Source organism: Lissotriton helveticus, chromosome 1_2, assembly GCF_964261635.1.
Source record: "Lissotriton helveticus chromosome 1_2, aLisHel1.1, whole genome shotgun sequence".
In the NCBI taxonomy this organism is placed as follows: Eukaryota; Metazoa; Chordata; class Amphibia; order Caudata; family Salamandridae; genus Lissotriton; species Lissotriton helveticus.
The window spans coordinates 371,182,339-371,203,868 of NC_136058.1; the positions used below are offsets into that span (position 1 = coordinate 371,182,339).

The 21,530-nt window shown below is 43.5% G+C and overlaps 1 protein-coding gene across 1 annotated transcript in view; it reads right to left on the reverse strand.

The window, feature by feature from the left end:
- Nucleotides 1-946: 946 nt before the first annotated feature.
- TIE1 (tyrosine kinase with immunoglobulin like and EGF like domains 1) overlaps nt 947-21,530 on the reverse strand; it is a 314,542-nt gene continuing 293,958 nt past the window's right edge. Inside the window, exons 21-23 of the mRNA XM_078672346.1 lie at nt 10,472-10,568; nt 9,101-9,200; nt 947-4,656 (exon numbers count right to left, since the gene is read on the reverse strand). Of these exons, the coding sequence (XP_078528472.1) occupies nt 4,585-4,656; nt 9,101-9,200; nt 10,472-10,568 (269 nt within the window). The 3' untranslated portion in view covers nt 947-4,584. The remainder of the gene's footprint in view (nt 4,657-9,100; nt 9,201-10,471; nt 10,569-21,530) is intronic.

Here is a 21,530-nt window from a genome sequence, read left to right on the forward strand (position 1 = left end):
CCATATCCATAATATTGTATTTGCAGTTTAGCGCCTCATCCAAAAGGAATTGGGTCCTCCTGTCATAGTTGCCGAATTTAGTCAAACCGACAGAGTGCCGTGCGCCTCCGGGACGCTGATGGGCGCAGATGGGCTTGCCTTAGGCGCATCTGCTGCCTATCCGCGCAGCGCCCCTGTTTATATGCATGCAAATGACCACCTGGAGCTCGTCTGTAAGGAAGTGACGTCGCTCTGCGCACCTAGCATATGGAGAATACAGAGGGGCCGACTGGAACTGCCAGTCACCTCTCTCCCGTGAGTTATCAACAATCAGATTTAAATTCAAATAAAACTGTCACAGATATTAGCACATAAAGTCAATTAAAAAGTGTTAAAAGAGGGTAGCAGCAATTCGTTTGTTTAAAATGCAACTGTTTAAAAAGCCCCATTACTATGCAAAGTAGCAGCAAAAGGATCTAGTACCAGGTTCGGGCCAACTGCGTCCGCGCATGATTGTCCCATCCTGGTGCACAGTAAAGTCATCATTTACTATGCTTTAAAAGCTAATGCCATTGAACATAAAATGGCAAATGTGTTGTAGAATGCGCCGTTTTTTTCTCTAAATTTCCTTGGGTGGAGACCCCCCAAAGAACCCCTTTGTAGTGGTCAGCCTCACTCACTGCACTCGCTATGCACCGCATGGGGGCTGGTCTGACAAAAGTTGCCAGAGCTGCTTTGGGTTCCCAGTACGGCCCTGAGTGGCACGTGCCACCGATCCCTGGACTCGGGGTGCTCTGAAATCTCGACGGGCAACAGGACATGTTGACCTTTTGGCAAGTGGAAATACTTGGGTGGCCTCTGCCAATTCTTAAGTGGTTGCTACATCTCCTCTTGGACAACAGAGTCCTGAAGTAAAAGTCATTAATGTATCCCAACAAAGCAATCACAAAGACAATCAATTCAGCAGTATTTGGAAATCAGCATTTATTTATTCATTAAAATACAAACCATCGCTACATTATATGGACATCTTCCTTTGGCAGTGTTCAGCTATGAAATGAAATTACGCTAGGAGTCTGGGCCTTCACGCCCTCGCTTGCATAAGTAGGGGACCACACTGCACATCTATGAAGGCTGATGCATACTGCTTGGACTGGTCCAAGGATACAAGACGCAGCTTGTATCGATGTATGTACACGTCTGGACGATGGTGGACAGCGCACCTTCCCATAGGATCACGTCTGAACAAATGAGGGGGTGTGACACAAAGCACCACAAACCTACATGACAATAACTTCTTAAGAGGGAGCTGGACTTCTGCTCTCTCAAACTCACAACCCTCCCATTGATTTCATTTTAAATTTGTAATCCGCACTATTTTCAGAGGCGTCTTGGCGCTTCTTCTGTCTGACCACATCACCAGCCAGCAGGGGTTTAGATATCAATGGGGTAAATGCAAATATACATGATGGTAAGTGGGGAAGAAAAGGATAGGAAAGAGGAGCAAGTGAAGGCTTATGAGACATCAATTTAAGAAAAAGTCTTCACTAGCCAGGATTGTAATAAGCGCCTCGTTCTGGGGACTCAGTGTATCATCTGAATATGAATTATGAGTGAAACTAACTGACACAAAGAAACCGCAACATGGAGGAGCTTAAGTGAAGGAAAAATGAGAAGAGAATACAACTATTACATTTCTTTGGGACAACTCAAGTTCTACAGATGTGAAAGTAGTAAGAATGTTACATGACCTTTACAGACCAATGAATGACATTTAACAAACATACAACAAAGCATTATACTGCTTACAAGAAAATATACAAACCCTCTGAGCTAACTTCTGAGCTAGCCCCCACCCACATGTCAGGCGCTAGAGGGTCACTTTACATTCTGTCCTTTTTTGCATGATCTGAGGTTCCCGCAACAATTTCTCCATATTTTCCAAGTTATTGCACACAGTATACTCTGTGATGGACATGAGTAATGGAGCAAGTGAAGAATTAGCACTGCTATAACATGAATGCTACATATGTTTACCTCTTTGAACCCTCTTTCCAGGAACTAAGAAGTGCTTGGCCAAGCATGCTCACCATCAAAAGGCTGTCCTTTGACAGAATTTAGAATTTAGGGCTCAAAAGCTACCCTCCCGGCAGCCAGGCTGGCCCCCTCTGTCAAGGTATACAAAGGAAAACCATTGATACCCTCCTCCTGCACAGTAGGCAATAACAGGTTAAATCCGGCTATTAATAGCCGCTTTTGAAATTATCTCTACAAATTGTAATAACCAAATGTTCATCGGTAAGTGAAAAGTCTTGTAACCAGTAAGGTAACAGAGATAAGAAAATTCTAATTACATTACCAGTCACAGCTCAATGCTCATAAGAGTCCTGGGTTCAGGTGCCGATCACCACTAATACAGTAATATTCATTCCTCTGCAGCAAAAATGGCCACTAGGGGTGGCAATCGTGTGTGGTATTTCAAAAATGACATCTCCAGAGACATGATCTAGAAGTATTAATAGACACTTGTCCCAGACTGATTGATGAATTTCCAGTGAAGGATGGCTGATTGCTTGAGTACTGGAAAGGTCGATGGATGTTCATATTTTTTAAATATCAGAGGTTCCTTAGTGCAGGGATAATTGATAAAACCAGTTTATGAATCTAATTGAGATGGATATTTGTCTGTAGGAAGAACCAGCAAATCCACATGTTTAGAAGCCAGGAAGAATTGTATGCGATTGAAGAATCAAAGGACCCTCGTCTGCAAGAGGAATTGATGGGTCCATGTGTGCTGTAATAATGATTCCATTGTGGTAATGAAAATAGTAAAAAACCCTTATGTTACAGAAGAACTGATAGTTTCACAGAATCTTAAAATAAGAGTGGGCTGTCATGCAGGTACTGTGAGAAATCATAGATGTGTGCGTGAGAAAGGAATCTATGGTTATTTGTGCGCTGGAAGGACACAAAGATACCTGTGTGATGAAGAAGCAATGCGTAGGTGCTCTTGTACTGACAATTTATGGAGCCTTTTGTTTCAAAGGTCAATGTGTATTTCAAAGACTGATTGATTCCTTTTGTGTTAGACAGGATTTATGGAGCCTTAATGCTGGAATCTGATTGATCCTTGTGCGATGCTAACTTGTTGGACCCTTTTGTGCTGGAAAGACTGATGACATTTTGCATTCTGGATGAATTATATTGCGATGGGAGATTGGCGGATGCTTGCAAACTGCGTCTGAATGTCATCACAGGGTTGACAAATGCTAATAAGCTGAAGAATCGATTCATATATGCATACTGGAAGGGTTAATAGATATTTCAGTGGTGTACACATTACGAACCTTTGGATTCTTTCGAGAGGCAGAGTTGATCGATGACTGTGTGTTTCAAGCATTGATGGTCTTTTTGTGATGGGTGTTTGCAAATAGAAGTATTGATGGATCCCTCTGTGTTGAAACAGCTACATAGTGATGGATTGTCTTCAGGTGATGAGCTGATAGATGCTTTAATCCCGGGTAAACTGATAGATCCTCTCTGGTTGAAAGATCGATGGATACCTGGGCACTGGTAAGATCGATCGATCCACTTTTGGTGACTAACTGAAAGGTGATTGTTTTATGCAACACAGGAGAATTGATGACTGTTTGTGGCTCCATAAAGGTATGGATACTTTTTCAGTATATGAGTTTGTGGAGGTTTTCATGAATTGATGGATCCTCTTGAGATGAAGAAACAGATGTATGCCTTCATACAGGATGAACTGACAGATTCACTTGTGGTGATGAAAATCACTGTTAGATTATTGTTTTGTGCAGGTTTGATGGATGCTATTAGGTCTAAGGATCACTCAACATGTTTGGGCAAAAACTGTCAGATCCTCCAGGAAATAGTAATGTAAAGGCACTTGTGTATTTCAAAGACTGGTGGGTACTAGTATAATGAAAGATTGATGGATACTTGAGGAATTAATGGACATATACACTGAAGGATGTTTTCATTCTCCAAAGGCTGATGGATCTTAATGAGATGAAGAATTCATTAATGCTTATGTACTTCAACTACTGATGATTTTAATATTTGCTGCATGCTAAGAAACGTGACAGATTCTTGTGTGCTAGACATACTTACTGCTGCTTTGAGATGGAGGCAGTGAATGTTGCTCTTGAGCTTGACAAATTGCAAGATGGAGTTAGACTTAGAATCAAAGGGGTGATCACATAACTGGATGGATAGTTGCTGTTGCAATGGAGTGGTGCCATGTTGTGTTGGTAGAACAGAAAACACTATTATAGTCTTGCTGGGGAAGAGAAAGACCAGCTATCTCTGTAAAGTTCCTGGAGTTGTATACATATTAGCTTTGTGCCAAGGTGTATTGTCACCCGGTTGATTTCTTTCCCTGGAGTTCTTGCTTTTTTCCTGAGTAATGACCAATACCATGAAGTGGACAATATTCCGCCGTGGACAAAGAATAACAAGTTAATATTCCCCATATTACTGAAGAGGAATTGGGCAACCACTTTCCAAATGTGGAATTTCTATACAAAGCGTGTTTATCGTCCTCTCTCCCAGGGCATGGACTTTGCTGCATCTCGGTCACATTCAGGCTTCTTCCGCTGTGGCATCGATTCCTGCATAGGTGAAGTTCTCAAACAAAGCCATGTTCACGTACGCCTGGAAAGAATACACCAATAGTGAGAATTAAATTCTTGAGTTTTATCTGTAATGCTGTAGCACACTGGTTGGAAGCAATGCACCGCCATGCATGTTTCCAGAATCCAGAATACATATGAGGAATTTTCATTCTTTAAGCTGGACAATAACAAGTGTAGGTGTCAATACAGGAAAAGGTTAAGTGCAGGTATAATGTTATACGACATTAAGTGTAGGATTATAGTTAGACAGTGCTCAGGTACACTGTTCCATCTCCACATAAAAGGTGTGTAGTACTGTAACATGCATAGAAATTGTTGTGGGTATCACAAGCAATAACTTCCATACGCCAGCTACCCTTCGGGGAAGTATATGTAAAAGTCTTATTTAAAGTAAAGTTGGGGACAAATGACAAGTAACACAAATGAGAGTCCTTCCATGCAATTGGAGTTCAGTCCTATCATAAGGGCTTTGCTTAACATTTGTCTTGCTATATGTCAATCACCCTTGACAGATATATCATTAAAATACAGCAACACAGTTTCGCAGTGGTCACACTTAACAAAGACTGTAATTATCATAAAAATATAATCTCCGTTGCTGAACCTTTATAGTTAGCAAAATGAAAGAAGATTCATCTAAATACACTAATAAATTGAATAATCAGATACTAACAAATTGATTACTTATTTTCTGTTTATAGGCATTATTGACTGAATGTCGCACACTACTCACTCTCTTACTAAAAGATAACTTCTGCAAGATGGTAATAAGCAAACACAAAATCCTACAATACCAGTGGTCATAACATAAGATGTTAGATCTAAAGCTACAACTATGATGTCTAGTGTATAGTGTGCTTATCCTCTCAATATACTGAGATATGGCTGGAACTTTGGTGACCATCAATGTAAGTTTACTCTCAGTAACAGGTTTCTATTGTAACTCATACTTAGTGTACTCTTATTCAAATAAAACCAACCCAACACTATTATGTGTCCTCAATTACTTATTGGAATGGACACAGAAGGGTACATAAAATTCAAATTGATTAATTATTGAATTATGCTCAAAGCCCTCAATGGCTATAAATTGACAATAATCAATTTGATGGTCTTGTATTATACAGTTTAATAGTGTTTTTATACATATTGTCTTCAACAATACTGTACTGTACTATGCACATTGGCAGGTCGTGATGCTGCACCATCTACACAATGATGTGCTGTGCCATAGCTCTACCTGTGCACATGTAGAGTGATACTGTGATATCTATGCTCAGATGGGCGTGACGCTGAATTATTAACCCCACTGACATAGGAGAGGAGGATACTGAACTTTCTGTACATTTCAAAGAGAAGTTTCTTGAAGTAAATGCAAACTAGTGGGATATGATGCTGTGTTATCTGCACCTGGGTTGGATATTATATAGAACAATATACACATACATGGGCGGAAATAATGTACTATCTGAACATTGCTGATGCGTGGTACTGTACTATCTGTCATTGGATGGTGAGTGGGTGCCTGCTGTTGACTCAGTTATGGAGTATGTTGGTTTGCTACTGTACTATCTGCCCCCAAATGGGGTTCCATGCAGTACTATTTTCACAGAAAGGGGGTGGTATACTGTACTGCATGTACACTGGGTACTGGATGTCAGTGACGAGTGCACTAAGATGTGATACTGCACTTACTACTCTGGGTGTAGAATAGCTGCCGACAGATTGTGGAGGGTTCATGTCCTCCCACATACACAAGGATGTGGTGTGGTACAGTATGATTAGCAAAGAAGCTCTGTGTGATGCTGTACTGTGTCTGCATGGATAGTGAGTAATACCGTCCCATTTGCAAGGACATCAGGAGTGATGATATACAATCAGATCATGAGCTGGATGCAGTAATCTACTATAATTAGTAGACTGACTGTGATACTGTCATCTATACAAAATGTCTAGGTGTGATACAGCGCTACCAGCCACGGATGGGATGCAATACTGTGCTCTCTGCAAGCAGACTGAGATACCATGCTATTATACTATACTATGTGCAGACAAATATGATGTGATACTGTACTATGTGTGGACAGATAGGGTGTGATTTATTGTGTGCGGACAGATAGGTTGTGATACTATACTGTGTGCGGACAGGTAGGGTGTGATACTGTACCGTGTGCAGACAGATAGGGTGTGATACAGTACCATGTGCAGACAGATAGGGTGTGATACTGTACCGTGTGCAGACAGATAGGGTGTGATACTGTACCGTGTGCGGACAGATAGGTTGTGATACTGTACCGTGTGCAGACAGATAGGGTGTGATACTGTACCATGTGCAGACAGATAGGGTCTGATACTGTACCGTGTGCAGACAGATAGGGTGTGATACTGTACCGTGTGCAGACAGATAGGGTGTGATACAGTACCATGTGCAGACAGATAGGGTGTGATACTGTACCGTGTGCAGACAGATAGGGTGTGATACTGTACCGTGTGCGGACAGATAGGGTGTGATACTGTACCGTGTGCAGACAGATAGGGTGTGATACAGTACCATGTGCAGACAGATAGGGTGTGATACTGTACCGTGTGCAGACAGATAGGGTGTGATACTGTACCGTGTGCGGACAGATAGGTTGTGATACTGTACCGTGTGCAGACAGATAGGGTGTGATACTGTACCATGTGCAGACAGATAGGGTGTGATACTGTACCGTGTCCAGACAGATAGGGTGTGATATTGTACCATGTGCAGACAGATAGGTTGTGATACTGTACCGTGTGCAGACAGATAGGGTCTGATACTGTACCGTGTGCAGACAGATAGGGTGTGATACTGTACCGTGTCCAGACAGATAGGGTGTGATACTGTACCGTGTGCAGACAGATAGGGTGTGATACTATACTGTGTGTGGACAGATAGGGTGTGATACTGTACCGTGTGCAGACAGATAGGGTGTGATACAGTACCATGTGCAGACAGATAGGGTGTGATACTGTACCGTGTGCAGACAGATAGGGTGTGATACTGTACCATGTGCAGACAGATAGATTGTGATACTGTACCGTGTGCAGACAGATAGGGTGTGATACTATACTGTGTGTGGACAGATAGGGTGTGATACTGTACCGTGTGCAGACAGATAGGGTGTGATACTGTACCGTGTGCAGACAGATAGGGTCTGATACTGTACCGTGTGCAGACAGATAGGGTGTGATACTGTACCGTGTGCAGACAGATAGGGTGTGATACAGTACCATGTGCAGACAGATAGGGTGTGATACTGTACCGAGTGCAGACAGATAGGGTGTGATACTGTACCGTGTGCAGACAGATAGGGTGTGATACTGTACCGTGTGCAGACAGATAGGGTGTGATACAGTACCATGTGCAGACAGATAGGGTGTGATACTGTACCATGTGCAGACAGATAGGTTGTGATACTGTACTGTGTGCAGACAGATAGGGTGGGATACTATACTGTGTGTGGACAGATAGGGTGTGATACTGTACCATGTGCAGACAGATAGGGTGTGATACAGTACCATGTGCAGACAGATAGGGTGTGATATTGTACCGTGTGCAGACAGATAGGGTGTGATACTGTACCATGTGCAGACAGATAGATTGTGATACTGTACCGTGTGCAGACAGATAGGGTGTGATACTGTACCGTGTGCAGACAGATAGGGTGTGATACTGTACCGTGTGCGGACAGATAGGTTGTGATACTGTACCGTGTGCAGACAGATAGGGTGTGATACTGTACCATGTGCAGACAGATAGGGTGTGATACTGTACCATGTCCAGACAGATAGGTTGCGATACTGTACCGTGTGCAGACAGATAGGGTGTGATGCTGTACCGTGTGCAGACAGATAGGGTGTGATACTGTACCGTGTGCAGACAGATAGGGTGTGATACTGCACTTTCTACAAACAGATAGGGTGTGATACTGTACCGTGTGCAGACAGATAGGGTGTGATACTGTACCGTGTGCAGACAGATAGGGTGTGATACTGTACCGTGTGCAGACAGATAGGGTGTGATACTGTACCGTGTGCAGACAGATAGGGTGTGATACTGCACTTTCTACAAACAGATAGGGTGTGATACTGTACTATTTGAGGAGAGACAGGGTGTGACACTATTACGTGGGGATTGCGTACAATACTGTACTGTCTTCACAAAGACTGGGTGTGAAATGGTGCTGTTTCACATGGATGGATGTGATGCTTTACGGCACACACATGGTTTGCATGATATCCTGTGTAATATGTGTTGGCATGCTGTGCCGTACTCACATGGATTTGGTATGATACTGTAGTATCTGTACCCATGTATATGTTGATAGATGCGCATGCATGACATGTGATATTGGAACCACACCTAATGTATTGAGAGAATGGAGTATCTGCATGTTTGTATGTGATAGTATGTGCACATAGGTTTTGTGATACCATACCTTACGCGCTTCCAACATTCGGACCAGCTGCACGGAAATCTGAGCAAATGGAGGGCGCTCGTAGGGTCGGTCTCGCCAGCACTGTCTCATCATGTCATATCTGGACAAAGCAGAGAAACACAAAAGGCACAATGAGTGTGTTTGTGTAACAACACATGGACTCGCAGATGGGACCAGCGTGGCTCACACGCTGTAGACTTGTCATAGTTCAGCGCTGTACGGAAATCTGATTCCAGTCACTAAAGGCACGGTTCACCTAAACCTTTGGACTAAGGGCCTCGTTTATGGGATTTTGGCGTAGGGCAGCCTTGCTGCAATGTCCTACGCCAAGGTGAAAGGGCAGGAATGAACCATAATAAAGCAATACGGCGCATTCCTGTTCTTTCCCCTAGCACTGCTGCACTTTTGGAAGCCTAGTACCAATGTAGGCACCTTCGCACCATTGTGCAGCTTGTGCCTCCATCGCAGACAGGGGCACCTTCCAGTACAAAAACAATCGTAGGATGAGTTTTCTTCTTTCTATGTGTGGTGCAGAATGAAAGGGGAAAAAACGAGGAGAAATAAACATATTTCTTTTCGTTATGCCTCACCTCGGGAGGTGTAAGGATGTGGCACTTCCCCAGGTTTACAAGAGCTTGTAGATCTGGGGCAGCATCAAATTCCATGGGTGTTATGTGGGAATACCCACTGCAAAGCCCTTGGAATGCCTCCCGGGCACAGAGTAAGGCGACTCAGCGATTTGCATTGCGTTGCATTACTCATGATTTATGAGGCCACTCAAAACCATGCAGGGTGGCTTTGTGTGGCTTCATAAATCTCTATGAGATCCCTGCGTCACGCCTGTACTACTTTACGTGGTGCAAAAGTGATGTAGGGCTCCAAACATAAGCCCCTAAATATTCAATTTATACACGCAAAGGGCTTTAGTTATGCATTCAAAGTCAGCTGAGAAATTCACAAAACATATATGTACACTGGTAAGAGGATTTGCTGATGCCTAAGAATACGCCAGTGTGATGTAAACCATTTCCTAAGTGCAGGGAGGAAGATATTTCATGGTGTTGATGCTCTAGAAGGTTTATGATATTTCACATAAGGCATTTTTGCAAACGCATTTGGAAATTATGAATAAGGATCATGAAGGACGTAATTTAGAATTCACAAAGCCTTTCTAGGTGCACTTTGGAAATCTTTTTGAATTCTAACAATTCATGAATCTATGCCTCGAGGGCACACACCTCCTGGTACAGATTACACTTTATTTTGAGGTGCAGGACCCACATGTGGCAATGCTTGACCTCCTGTGCAGAATGAATGGGTTGAGGAAGGAGGGCGTATGGGTAAACGGAGAGGGAGTAAATTGCCACTTACACCTCATCATCACAGTTTAGAGGCTTCTCCATTCGGTAGCCCTGTGGCAGCTTCTCGTACAGCTCTGCACACGTCATGCCACAGTACGGTGTCCCACCTGTGACAAAACAACGAAAGAGTCATGTGGAGGAGAACACTTCAGAAGTATGTGAACTGCTCAGGAAATGGTGCATGAAACAACAGTTAGAAACAAGCATCTGTGCCCTGAAGAAGTCTATACAATGGTCTCTACAATTGCTGAAACGTGTTGCATCACTTTTAGTTGTGAAGAATTCACTGTTAGGTGTGGGGTAATACGCTTTCGTTTTTATTTTGACACTTTCTGCTGCCATCTTTTCTGGGTTTTTGTGTTTATTTTCTGTCAGTTTATGTTTTAAACTGTTTTAATTATAAATAATGGCTGCATGTGAAGTACATATTAAGAATGCCGAAATCAATGCCTTGGTATAGTACATTAAAAAGGCGATTAGTCCGCGATCTAGATAGAATTAGTTAATTTGTTAACATACTTTTTTTCGTCTTTTGTTTTTGCATAACATTGTCTCCAGCATCTGGTACAGGTGTGATTGCTTTAAATCTGTACAGTTCATCAGGATGGTTTGCACAGTCGCTAAATATTTTGTATTCATCAATCAGCCCAGGTAGGGAACTGGACTACACCAGATCATGAAAAGCTGATCCTTTTCAGCACATTTCAGCTCTACCCCAGTGGAATGCTTAGACTGACCCGGATCAGGATGCGGGGAAAAGGGGAGGGGAAATTATCACACCCTTCCTTAATTTCCAAATCCCATATGACTCAAACTGGCCCAAACCCCGTTTTTATAGCTCCTTGAAATCATATGAATCAATCAAGGCGCTTATAAAATGCTCAGTACTCAAAGGCCCTTTTGGTGCACATGGTGTATGAGTTAATGTGCTGAACAAAAGAAGGTGTAAAAATGAACCAATAAAGGTTATTAAACAGGAAGGAATGGAACAGTAATGTGGTCTTAAACATGCACAAACCCCCTAGAAGTGATGTCACCGCTGCTGGTGGATACAAGGTTCAGCTTCTGTCCCACGCTTCTCACCTGCCAGCTGCGTTTTTTTAGTGAGAGAGGGGGGTGTCGCCCCCGTCCACAGCAGTGACACTAAACACAAAAAAAAAATGGCAATGAATTGCCATTTTATTTTTCACGTTCAGCATGCAGGAGCTTCCAGCGGGGATACAAGTGGGCATGTCCTCCTCTGCTGCCGATTGGTAGCATAGAGGACGGGAGGAGCAAGAAGGACCCTTCAAATTGCGCATGTCAGTTTGGCCGGCTCTCTTGAGGGCCTGAAGGAGTGTCCAGCCGGATCAGGCGCACAACGCCCATTGGGCTCAAAGGGCTTCAGCCCCCCTGTCGTGTGTGTCAGCCCGGGCTGAGACAACTTCCGGGCACACATACAGCCTCACCCGAGTATTTCACAGGTCTTTAAAAGACCAGTTTACTTGTTAACAAGGCCTTGTAGTTTTTTCATCTCTTCTTAGAGCCCCTGCATCTCCACTCTGCCTTTTGCTACAAGAATCACCCCCCCCTGAAATGTTTACAATCCCCCCCCCCCGAAATTTGGATCTAGTTGCACCTCTGAGCCAGATGCCCAAATGGCGTTCAACAGCATTGAATGGCCGCACATGTTCTCGTCTCTAGAATGGAAGCACTTCGGCCCGGAATTTAATAAATGGGTTAGACTTCTATACAGCAATCCAAGGTCGCGGGTTAGAGTCAATGGCACTGTATCCATAGGCTTTGCATTGCAGCGGGGAGCGAGGCAGGGATGCCCGTTGTCCTCTATGAACTTTCGGCTGGCACTTGAACCCTTGGCGGCATGGGTCCAGGGAGACCATCTAGTGAAGGGCATCAAGGGTACTGGAGAGTGGGAAGAGCGTATCCCGCTCTACGCTGATGATATACTCCTTTTTGTCACCCCACCCTATGGCACAGTGGCTAGAAGGCTTCACATATTTTGGATTTTCAGCAGCTATTTTGGCTATCAGATTAATTGGGATAAATCTCTTCTACTTCCTCTATTGGGGAACGCCCCACCTAGATTGGCAAGGGGCCCGCTCCTACAGGTACGAACGCAGTTTAAGTATCTGGGTATCCAGGTATCCAGGGACGCCAAGGATTTCCTAGAAGATAATCTCCCCCACTGATTGAGCACTTCAGGGGGATGTGACGCATTGGAGAGGGCTCCCTTTGTCTCTGATGGACAGGGCGGTCCTGTTAAAAATGATGGCCCTGCCCCGGTTTCTATACGTCCTCCAGAGCGCACCTTATAGTGTCCAACCCAAACTCTTCAGGAAAATAGACAAAGAAATACACGGGCTCCTTTGGAACTGGAGAAGCTCCAGAATAGCGCTATACAAGTTGCAGAGAGCGGTGTAAGATGGAGGTCTGATCCCAGACATCAAGAGGTACTACTGGGCAGCGCAGTTGACCAGTCAATGGGTGGGTTTACGCTGACAGAGAGGAGCCGGCCTATCGAGTGGACCGTCAGGCAATGGGCGAGAGGGGTTACGTAGCGGCACTATACCACAAGAACCGAATACATCAGATGCCGAAGCACACTTAGACAGTGATCCAAATATAGGGATGTATGTCGTTACCACGCATGCTTTTACAACTCATGCCGTTACCATGCAACTTTTACAACGCAAGTCGTTACAACGACTTCCGTTGGGGGGCGCTGATAGTGAATAGTTTAATTTACTATTCCAACTCCAGTCCCCGTGGATAGTAGGGAAGGTTTTGGATAGTAAATTAAACTATTCCCTATCCTACAGCACCCCCCAGCGCAAGTCGTTGCAATGACTTGCATTGTAAAAGTTGTGTGGTAAAGGTAGCGCGTGGTAAAAGTTGCGTTGTAAACGCTGTTTACCAAATATAGCAAGAGGTCCGTCAGTATTTAAAATATGTTGGCAAAGTGACAGAAAAACCTCCCTCTGGGACAGTGATCTACGAAAAGAGGTGGGAAACCTGGAGGGATTCCACAAGTGTGGACTACTGGGGACAGGCACGCTAGGGGACATTTGGCGAAACAAGGCCCTGTTTGCGTTTCAAGACCTGCAGACCGAGTACAGTTTAAAAGCCAGCTTTTGTAAAGTGCACAGCTACCTCCGGAGAGGTGTCCAGGGGCTAGGGGCCATCGGTAAGATTAAACAAGATCTGCCCAGAGTCACATGGTGCTGGGCTGACCTGCCGCCGGAGCCGGGGATCGAACCGTGAACCCTGTGGTACGGAGTCAGGCACCCTGGCCATCTATGCAGGGTACTGGGGAGAGATTGAGAGGGTTATGGCTGAGGTCACGGGGCTGGAGGTCTCACTAGGAGCGAGATGGCTTCTCCTGTGTGTAACGGGCAGAGGCCTGGCCTGAAGACCAAAAGAAGTGGCTCATGCTGTCTGCTATAGTGGCAAAGAAGAACAGAGCCAGGGTTTTGGGTTCAGAGCCCCCACCAGACCTGACAGCCTGGAAACAAGACTTGGATTGGTGTATTAAGGTCCAGAAAGTTATATATCAAAGCATAGGCTGTCCCAAGAAGTGGGAGAAGGTATGGGGGAGGTGGGAGGAGTATATAGGGCATTGGCAGGGTTGCCCAGAGGCAGGGAATGAACCCTCTGCTCTTTGACGCACTGTCTCACGCTGACCCGGATGGGGTGTTTGTGGTATTCTATGACATGACATATATTGGAACCTATGATGTCATGACTGGGGTTTGTGGAATCTTATATTTGTTCTGGGCTGCTATTGGAAGAAGACGTTTTCTCCTATGTCCCTTCCTGTGGGTGTTAAGCTGTTCTGCTATCAAATAAACCTATACCTTGGAACCCAACTACTATTTGTGTTCATTTACAACACAAATACTGGCGACGATCGGGATCATCAAATTCTGGATCTTACAGCAGAATCTGACGGCGGAACAGCGTTCACATGATTGACTGCCAAGCTCATCTTACAGTTTTTTTTCGCTGGTTTAGGTAACGTACTGCCACTCGAGTGAGAAGTTTTTTTTTTAACTTTTGCGAAGTTTTTCTGAAAATTCAACCGTAATTTCAACCCGCTTACCTGTTTGACCGTTATACTGTTCAAATTGGCCGAGCGTTCCAGCGCGACTCGAGACAGATTCTCTGCTCGTCACTACTTGACGTTCACTCCTCGCCGCCTCGCAAACAACACGCAAAGCATTGTGGGTTCTACCCTTCAACCCCAGTGACTCGCTGACGTCACATGCGTGCCGCCATTTTGAAATTCATCGGAATAAACAGGATATTCTTCGGAGATCGCAATTTTTGCTTCTTAGAGTGTACAAACCACAGTTTCTCTTCGAGTGAGCAGTTATTCAACAACATATCGTAGGTACCAAATATATAAAAATGTTATGCTTTTGGAATCCATATTACTTAATAACAAAATCGGAAAAAGAAATGACGAATATTGCTGCCCCCCCTCATTTTCTACAAACAGCCGGAGATCCAAGCATTGAATGGGACTTGTGGTTCCCTATGTTTCTGGCATATGTAGACGTCCTGGAAAAGGAGGGGTGTTCTGCTAAACGCAAACTAGCCCTCTTACGACATTGTTTGGGAGGGGCAGGAATTAAAGAATTTGACAATCTTCCTCCGATTGAAGATGCTGGAGACATTGACGTGTTCGAAAAAGCCACTAGGCAAATGAAAATTCGTTTTGGCAGGAAAATAAATACTGTCATGGAGAGGTTTAAGTTTTACTCTCGCATTCAAAAACAGGATGAGTCCATAGAGGACTATGTATCAGCACTTCGTTCCTTAGCCTGTTATTGCTCATTCGAAACAATTTCCTACGAACAGGTTCTTAGAGACCAGATTATGATGCGAACCAAGAGCAAGAAAATTCAGGAGAGACTTTGGCTTGGAACAGAAACCACTCTCAATGCTGTTATTAATATAGCCAAGGGTATAGAACAGTCTGAGTTGTTTGTATCAGAAATAAGAGGTTCAAATGTCAAATCCTTGGTTCCTGAGCCTGAAGTCTCCTTGGTTAAAAACCAACCTAACCCTAATTTTTCTTCCAGGAATGTTTTGAGGAAGGATAGTGAGAAAAAATCTGGTGAAGTCAAAAGCTACCCAGACAACAGATTTGGCCAAAGGAAAAATGTGTCTTGCTACCGCTGTGGTCGCGACTGGACTACGCTCTTTTTTTGGGTCTACCAAAATATCTCATGACCCGTTTGCAAGTAGTCCAGAATTCGGCAGCCCGTGCCATCTTTGGACTCCCGAGGAGAGCTGGCGCCACTGCCTTATTGAACACTCTTCATTGGCTACCTATCTCCAAACGAGTCCTTTTTAAATGCCTGACTGTGGCCTTTAAGGCCCTACATGGTATTGGCCCCAAATATATTGGGAAACGTCTTTCCCGATATGTGCCAATTAGGAATCTCAGGTCATCTGGTCTGTTTTTGCTTACTGTTCCTGTAATTCGTCGTGCACGATTGGGAGGTCGATCTTTCCGCTATCTGACACCCAAGGCATGGAACGAATTACCATTGTCCCTGAGATCGGCTCCCTGTCTTCTGACTTTTAGAAAGGATCTGAAGACATGGCTTTTTAGGAAATAGTCTTTTTTTCTGTTCTTTTCTGTTGTGTGGTTGCTTTCTATGCTGTCTTTCTTTGCCAAAGCGCCGGGATGCTCCTCTGGAGTCGCCGTGCGCTATAAAAGAAATAAAGTAACATAACATAACATAACGTAGTCCCAACCATGTTGGCAATTATAAAGGTTGCCCTGCCTGGGACAGAGTATGTGTGAAGTGTAAACGTAAAGGTCATTTTGGCAATGTTTGTCGTTCAACACAAAGAGTGAATTATATTTCACAAGAGGAAAAGGAAGTTCTCAATAGCTTCAATTGCATTCTTTCTGTGGATGAGGTTGAACTGGATGAATTTCCCTCTTATCCCATTCTGGTGGATGGTATGTCCATTGAACTAATGATGGATTCGTGTTCACGGTATTCTATCATTGGTTTAGATTTGTTTAAAAGCTTCTGGGACAATAGAGAACTTTGTGTTCCGGACATTCATCCTGGAGGTTACTCAGGCAAGAAAATAGATTTGGAAGGGTACTTCTGGGCCAAACTTCAAGTTAAAGATCGTGTCACTAATGGGAAGGTGTATGTAGCCACTAAAGGGGTAGCTATTTTAGGATGGCCACACCAACGTGAATTAGGCATCAAACTAGATCCTAATGCCAATCCTCCTGTGTGTTTCATAGAGCCAGAGGTGAACTTACTTTCTGATATGAATGATTCTTGTTTTATAGGCAATATTAAAAACAAGTTTCCTGATGTTTTCAAAGATACTCTTGGCAAGTACACAGATTTCAAACATAGGATAATACTCAATGAGAATGCTGTACCAGTTAGACACAGAGTAAGGAATGTCCCTTTAGCTTACAGGGATAAGCTCAAAGGAATTTTAGATGATCTTGTTGTAAAACATATCATTGAACCAATTGAGGCTTCTCCATGGGTTTCCCCCGTTGTTTTATCACTCAAGAGTTCTGGGGATCTCCGTCTCTGTGTGGACCTTCGTAGCCTAAACCAGGAAATATGGGTTGATAAACATCCCTTACCAAACATTCATGAATTGATATCCTCTTTGTCTGGTGCCTCCGTATTCTCTACGATAGACTTGGCGAGTGCATATCACCAAGTGGAGCTCCATGAAGAGTCAAGGAAATTGACGGCATTTGTGACCCCAGAGGGCATGTTTCAATACTTGAGAATGCCCTTTGGACTAGCCAGTGCCGCATCCGTCTTTCAGAGATTGATGCGAGATGTGCTAAAGAATTGTAGTGGTGCGGTGGCTTTCCAAGATGACATTTAAATTTTTGGTAAAGACTGTAATGAACATGATTTGAACTTGTATTCTGTTCTGAATTGTATCCAAGAGAAAGGCTTAACCTTAAAGTTATCAAAATGTAAATTTAGACAGTCTAAAGTTGAATACTTAGGCCATGAAATTTCGGAGAATGGCATTAAGCCCAAACTCAGCCATGTTAAAAGTATCCTGTCTGCTCCCATCCCCACTTCCAAGGAACAGTTGCTATCTTTTCTTGGTCTTACAGAATTCTATGGGAAATTTGTACAGAATTACTCCATGTTAGTACATCCTTTACGCTCTTTGCTCAAGAAACAAGCAAAATTTGAATGGGGCAAAGACCAGCAAGAGTCTTTTGATGTACTTAAAAGAAAAATTGTATGTGCTCCTTTTCTCAGGCCATATTCAGTCAACAAAGAATGTATACTTTGTGTCGATGCCAGCAATATAGGTCTAGGTGCAGTTTTAATGCAGAAGGACAATTCAGGTGAATATGTTGTCTCCTATGCCTCAAGGTCTCTTCGTGGTTCTGAAGTTAATTATTCCACGATAGAGAGGGAGTTACTAGCGTGTACCTGGGCCACCCAACACTTCCGTCAGTTTATTTGGGGTACCAAATTTTCACTAAGGACCGATCACAAGCCTCTGGTCACTATGCTATCTGCTGGTGGTGGTAGGACTCTCACTGCTCGTCTAGCGAGGCTTGCCGCAAAGTTACAGGAATATCGCTGTGTTGTCACCTATGTTCCGGGTCGCCTTAATGTCCATGCAGATTGCATGTCTCGTTTTCCCGCTAAGGATGGCCCAGCAGTGGATCACTCTGAGGAATGTGATGTGGCTTTTACTATGAGTGATATTAACATCATTGTTAGTGATAATCAGTCTAAACTGATTTCACAAGTTGCTTGGACAAAAGCTTGGGATCAGGATGATGTTCTGAAGGATGTAAGGTTGTTTTTAAACAAAGGATGGCCTGAAGAGAGGAAACTTAGTGGTGAATTGGCTTCTTTCTTTAAAGTAAAGGATGAGTTGATGGATGATGGCCCAATGATTTTTAGAGATGATAAAATCATTCCTCCCTTGGGCATAAGAAATATGATTTGTGATCTGGCTCATGAAGGCCATTTAGGGATGTCCTCCACTAAGAGAAGAATCAGAGAATTTTATTGGTGGCCTAGTATGGACAATATGATTGATAAATGGGTAAGGAATTGCTCCCCTTGTTCCTTAAGTGATAAATCCGTGAAACCCATTTCTGTGAGTCCTACTCCTGTTGAGTTTGTTCAAGGTCCGTGGCGTAAACTAGGTGTAGACATCATTGGCCCTTTTAGTTATCAGTCGGGTAAAGAGATGTTTGCCATTGTTCTGGTTGATTATTTCTCCAAGTGGCCGGAATTGAAAATTGTGGAGAAGGTAAATTCTGATGTAATTGTTGACTTCCTTAACGAAGTTTTTTCCAGAGAAGGTCTACCTGAAGAACTTGTTACCGATAATGGTCCACAATTTGTTAGCGAAATTTTTTCATCTTTCCTCTCCAGCTGTGGTATCAAACATAAAAGAGTTTCCAACTATTTTCCTCAAGCCAACGGACAAGTTGAACGTTTTAACAGAGTAATTAAAGAATCTTGTCAGTTGGCTTTACGTAGTGGTTTGAAATGGAGGAAAGCCCTTCAAGCAACCTTATTGACGTATCGCTTTTCCCCTAATACTGTTACTGGATTGTCACCTTTCGAAATGTTGCGCTGTAGGAAGCCAGGTTCGAAGCTTATGCCTTGGTGGTTGCGAACTGAGAAGGGTGACTATCTAGAATTAGATTTGGAGGCTGTCAGAGAGAAAGTCAATAAGTACCAAGCTAAGATGTCCCGCGTCCCAGCACGTAATGTGAATCTTCCCAAATTAAGTGTTGGTGATTTTGTAAGAGTGAAGTTTGGGGGACAAATCCGCAAAGGATCTCCCAGATGGTCTGGTCCTCTCAGAGTTATTGAACTTTTCAGCAAAGCTGTTAGGGTGGAAGATGGGAAAATCTGGAATTTAAGACGCATATCTGTGTGTAGATCTGATGACTTGAAACGATTCTCTGAATGTAGGTCCACTGACTCCAATTCCTTCTTTTCACAACTGAGTGTTTCTCCCTCTAATGACTCACATATGGTGAATGACAGATCTGAGCTTTGTGGTACTCACGAAGCCTTTGATCATCTGTCTTTGGATAAGAATGTTAATGTTGATAATATTACCAATGATGATATCTTGAATAGTTCTACTTTTTGTGAAAATGCAACAAAGAATGTTATTCCTGTGAATGTTGATCAGGGTATTGTTGCAGACAATTTGGTTAACGTTGACCATTCTGGCTCTGCTCGTTCTGCCTGTGACCAGAGGTCAATTGCTTCACGTTGTAGTTCACGTGTCAGATGTCTTCCTATGAAATTTAAGGATTTTGTTCGGTTCTAATTTTATTTCTCTGTTTTCCTTTTGTTTTGTTTGTTTTGTTTTGGGTTTTTTTCTTTCAAATTTTTTTTTTTCTGAAAGGGGGGAGGTGTGTGGTATTCTATGACATGACATATATTGGAACCTATGATGTCATGACTGGGGTTTGTGGAATCTTATATTTGTTCTGGGCTGCTATTGGAAGAAGACGTTTTCTCCTGTGTCCCTTCCTGTGGGTGTTAAGCTGTTCTGCTATCAAATAAACCTATACCTTGGAACCCAACTACCATTTGTGTTCATTTACAACAGTGTTCCTTTGGTGAACCCAGCCTATGGGTATTTTGGTGCTCAAGATCCAACACTTGTCCATGTGTCAAACCCTGTGTTCAATGTAAGACTGATAAATCTGTGTACATTACCTGAATAAAATGTTTAATAAACAGAACATTAAAAAAAACTACTGCAGTGTCTCTGAACCTGCCAAGATCTGGCAGTGCCTGGAAACTGGTGAGCCATAAAGCATCGCCAAAGCATAGTCAAACTGAAAACTAATAGAGGGAGAGAGGAAGCAAAATAAGGAGAAACAGGGAGTGAAGGTGAGAGAAAGAGAGAGGGGAAAGAAAGAGAGAGACAGGCCGAGACAAAGTGAGAGAAAAACAGAAAGAGAAGAGATGAAAACGGAGAAAGATAAGAGAGAGAAACAGAGAAAGAGCGAGAGAAAGAGAGAGAGAGAGAGAGGAGGGGGGAGAGAGACAGAGAGACAGACAGGCAGAAAGGAGAGAGAGACAGAGCGAGAGAAAGACAGAGGGAGAGTGAGATATAGAACAAGAGGGAAAACCAGAGAGACAGAGAGAGAAAGAGATAGAGAGGACAAAGATGAGAGAGAAGGAGAAAGACAGAGAAAGACAGAGAGGGAAAGAGGAGATGAAAAATGAGAGATGAGCGAGGAGAGAAATGAAACAGAGTGAGAGACAAAGAGAGAGAGAAAAATAGAGAGAGAGAGAGAGAGAGAGAGAGGGGGAGAGAGCGAGAGAGAGAGAGAGTAAGAGAGAGAGAGAGGAAAAAAGACAGAGAGAGTGAGAGGGAGGACAAAGATGAGAGAGAAAGAAAGGAGAGAGACAGCAACAGAAGGAGAGGCCAAGAGAGAAATATGGACAGAGAGAGAGAGAAAGCGAGACAGACTGGCAGAGAGAGACAGAGAAAGATGAGAGATAGACTGAAGGAGAGCGAGAGAGACAAAGACAGAGGGAGGATGAGATATAGAATGAGAAGAGGGAAAACACAGATAGAAAGAGAGAGATAGAGAGGACAGATGAGAGAGAAAAACAGAGAGAAAGAGGAAGAGACAAAGAGAGAGAGATGGACAGAGGGGGAGAGAGAGAGCGAGACAGACAGGCAGAGAGAGATGAGAGAGAGACAGACGGAGAGAGACAGAGAGAAAGAGAAAGACAGATAGAGACTGAGATATAGAAAGAGAAAGAGGGAAAAAGAGAGACAGATAGAGATGGAGAGGACAGGGATGAGAGAGAGAAGGAGAAAGACAGAGAAAGAGGAGGAATGAAAAAGGAGAAATGAGAGAATAGAGAGCTTGAGAAAGAGAGATAGAGAGAGAGAGAGAAAAAACAAAGAGAGCAACAGCGAGAGAGGAGAGAGAGAGACAGAAAGCGAGAGAGATGATAAAGGTGAGAGTGGAGAGAGACAGAAAGAGAGAGAGGCAGAAAAAGAGGGAGAGACATGGAGAGAAAGATAGACAG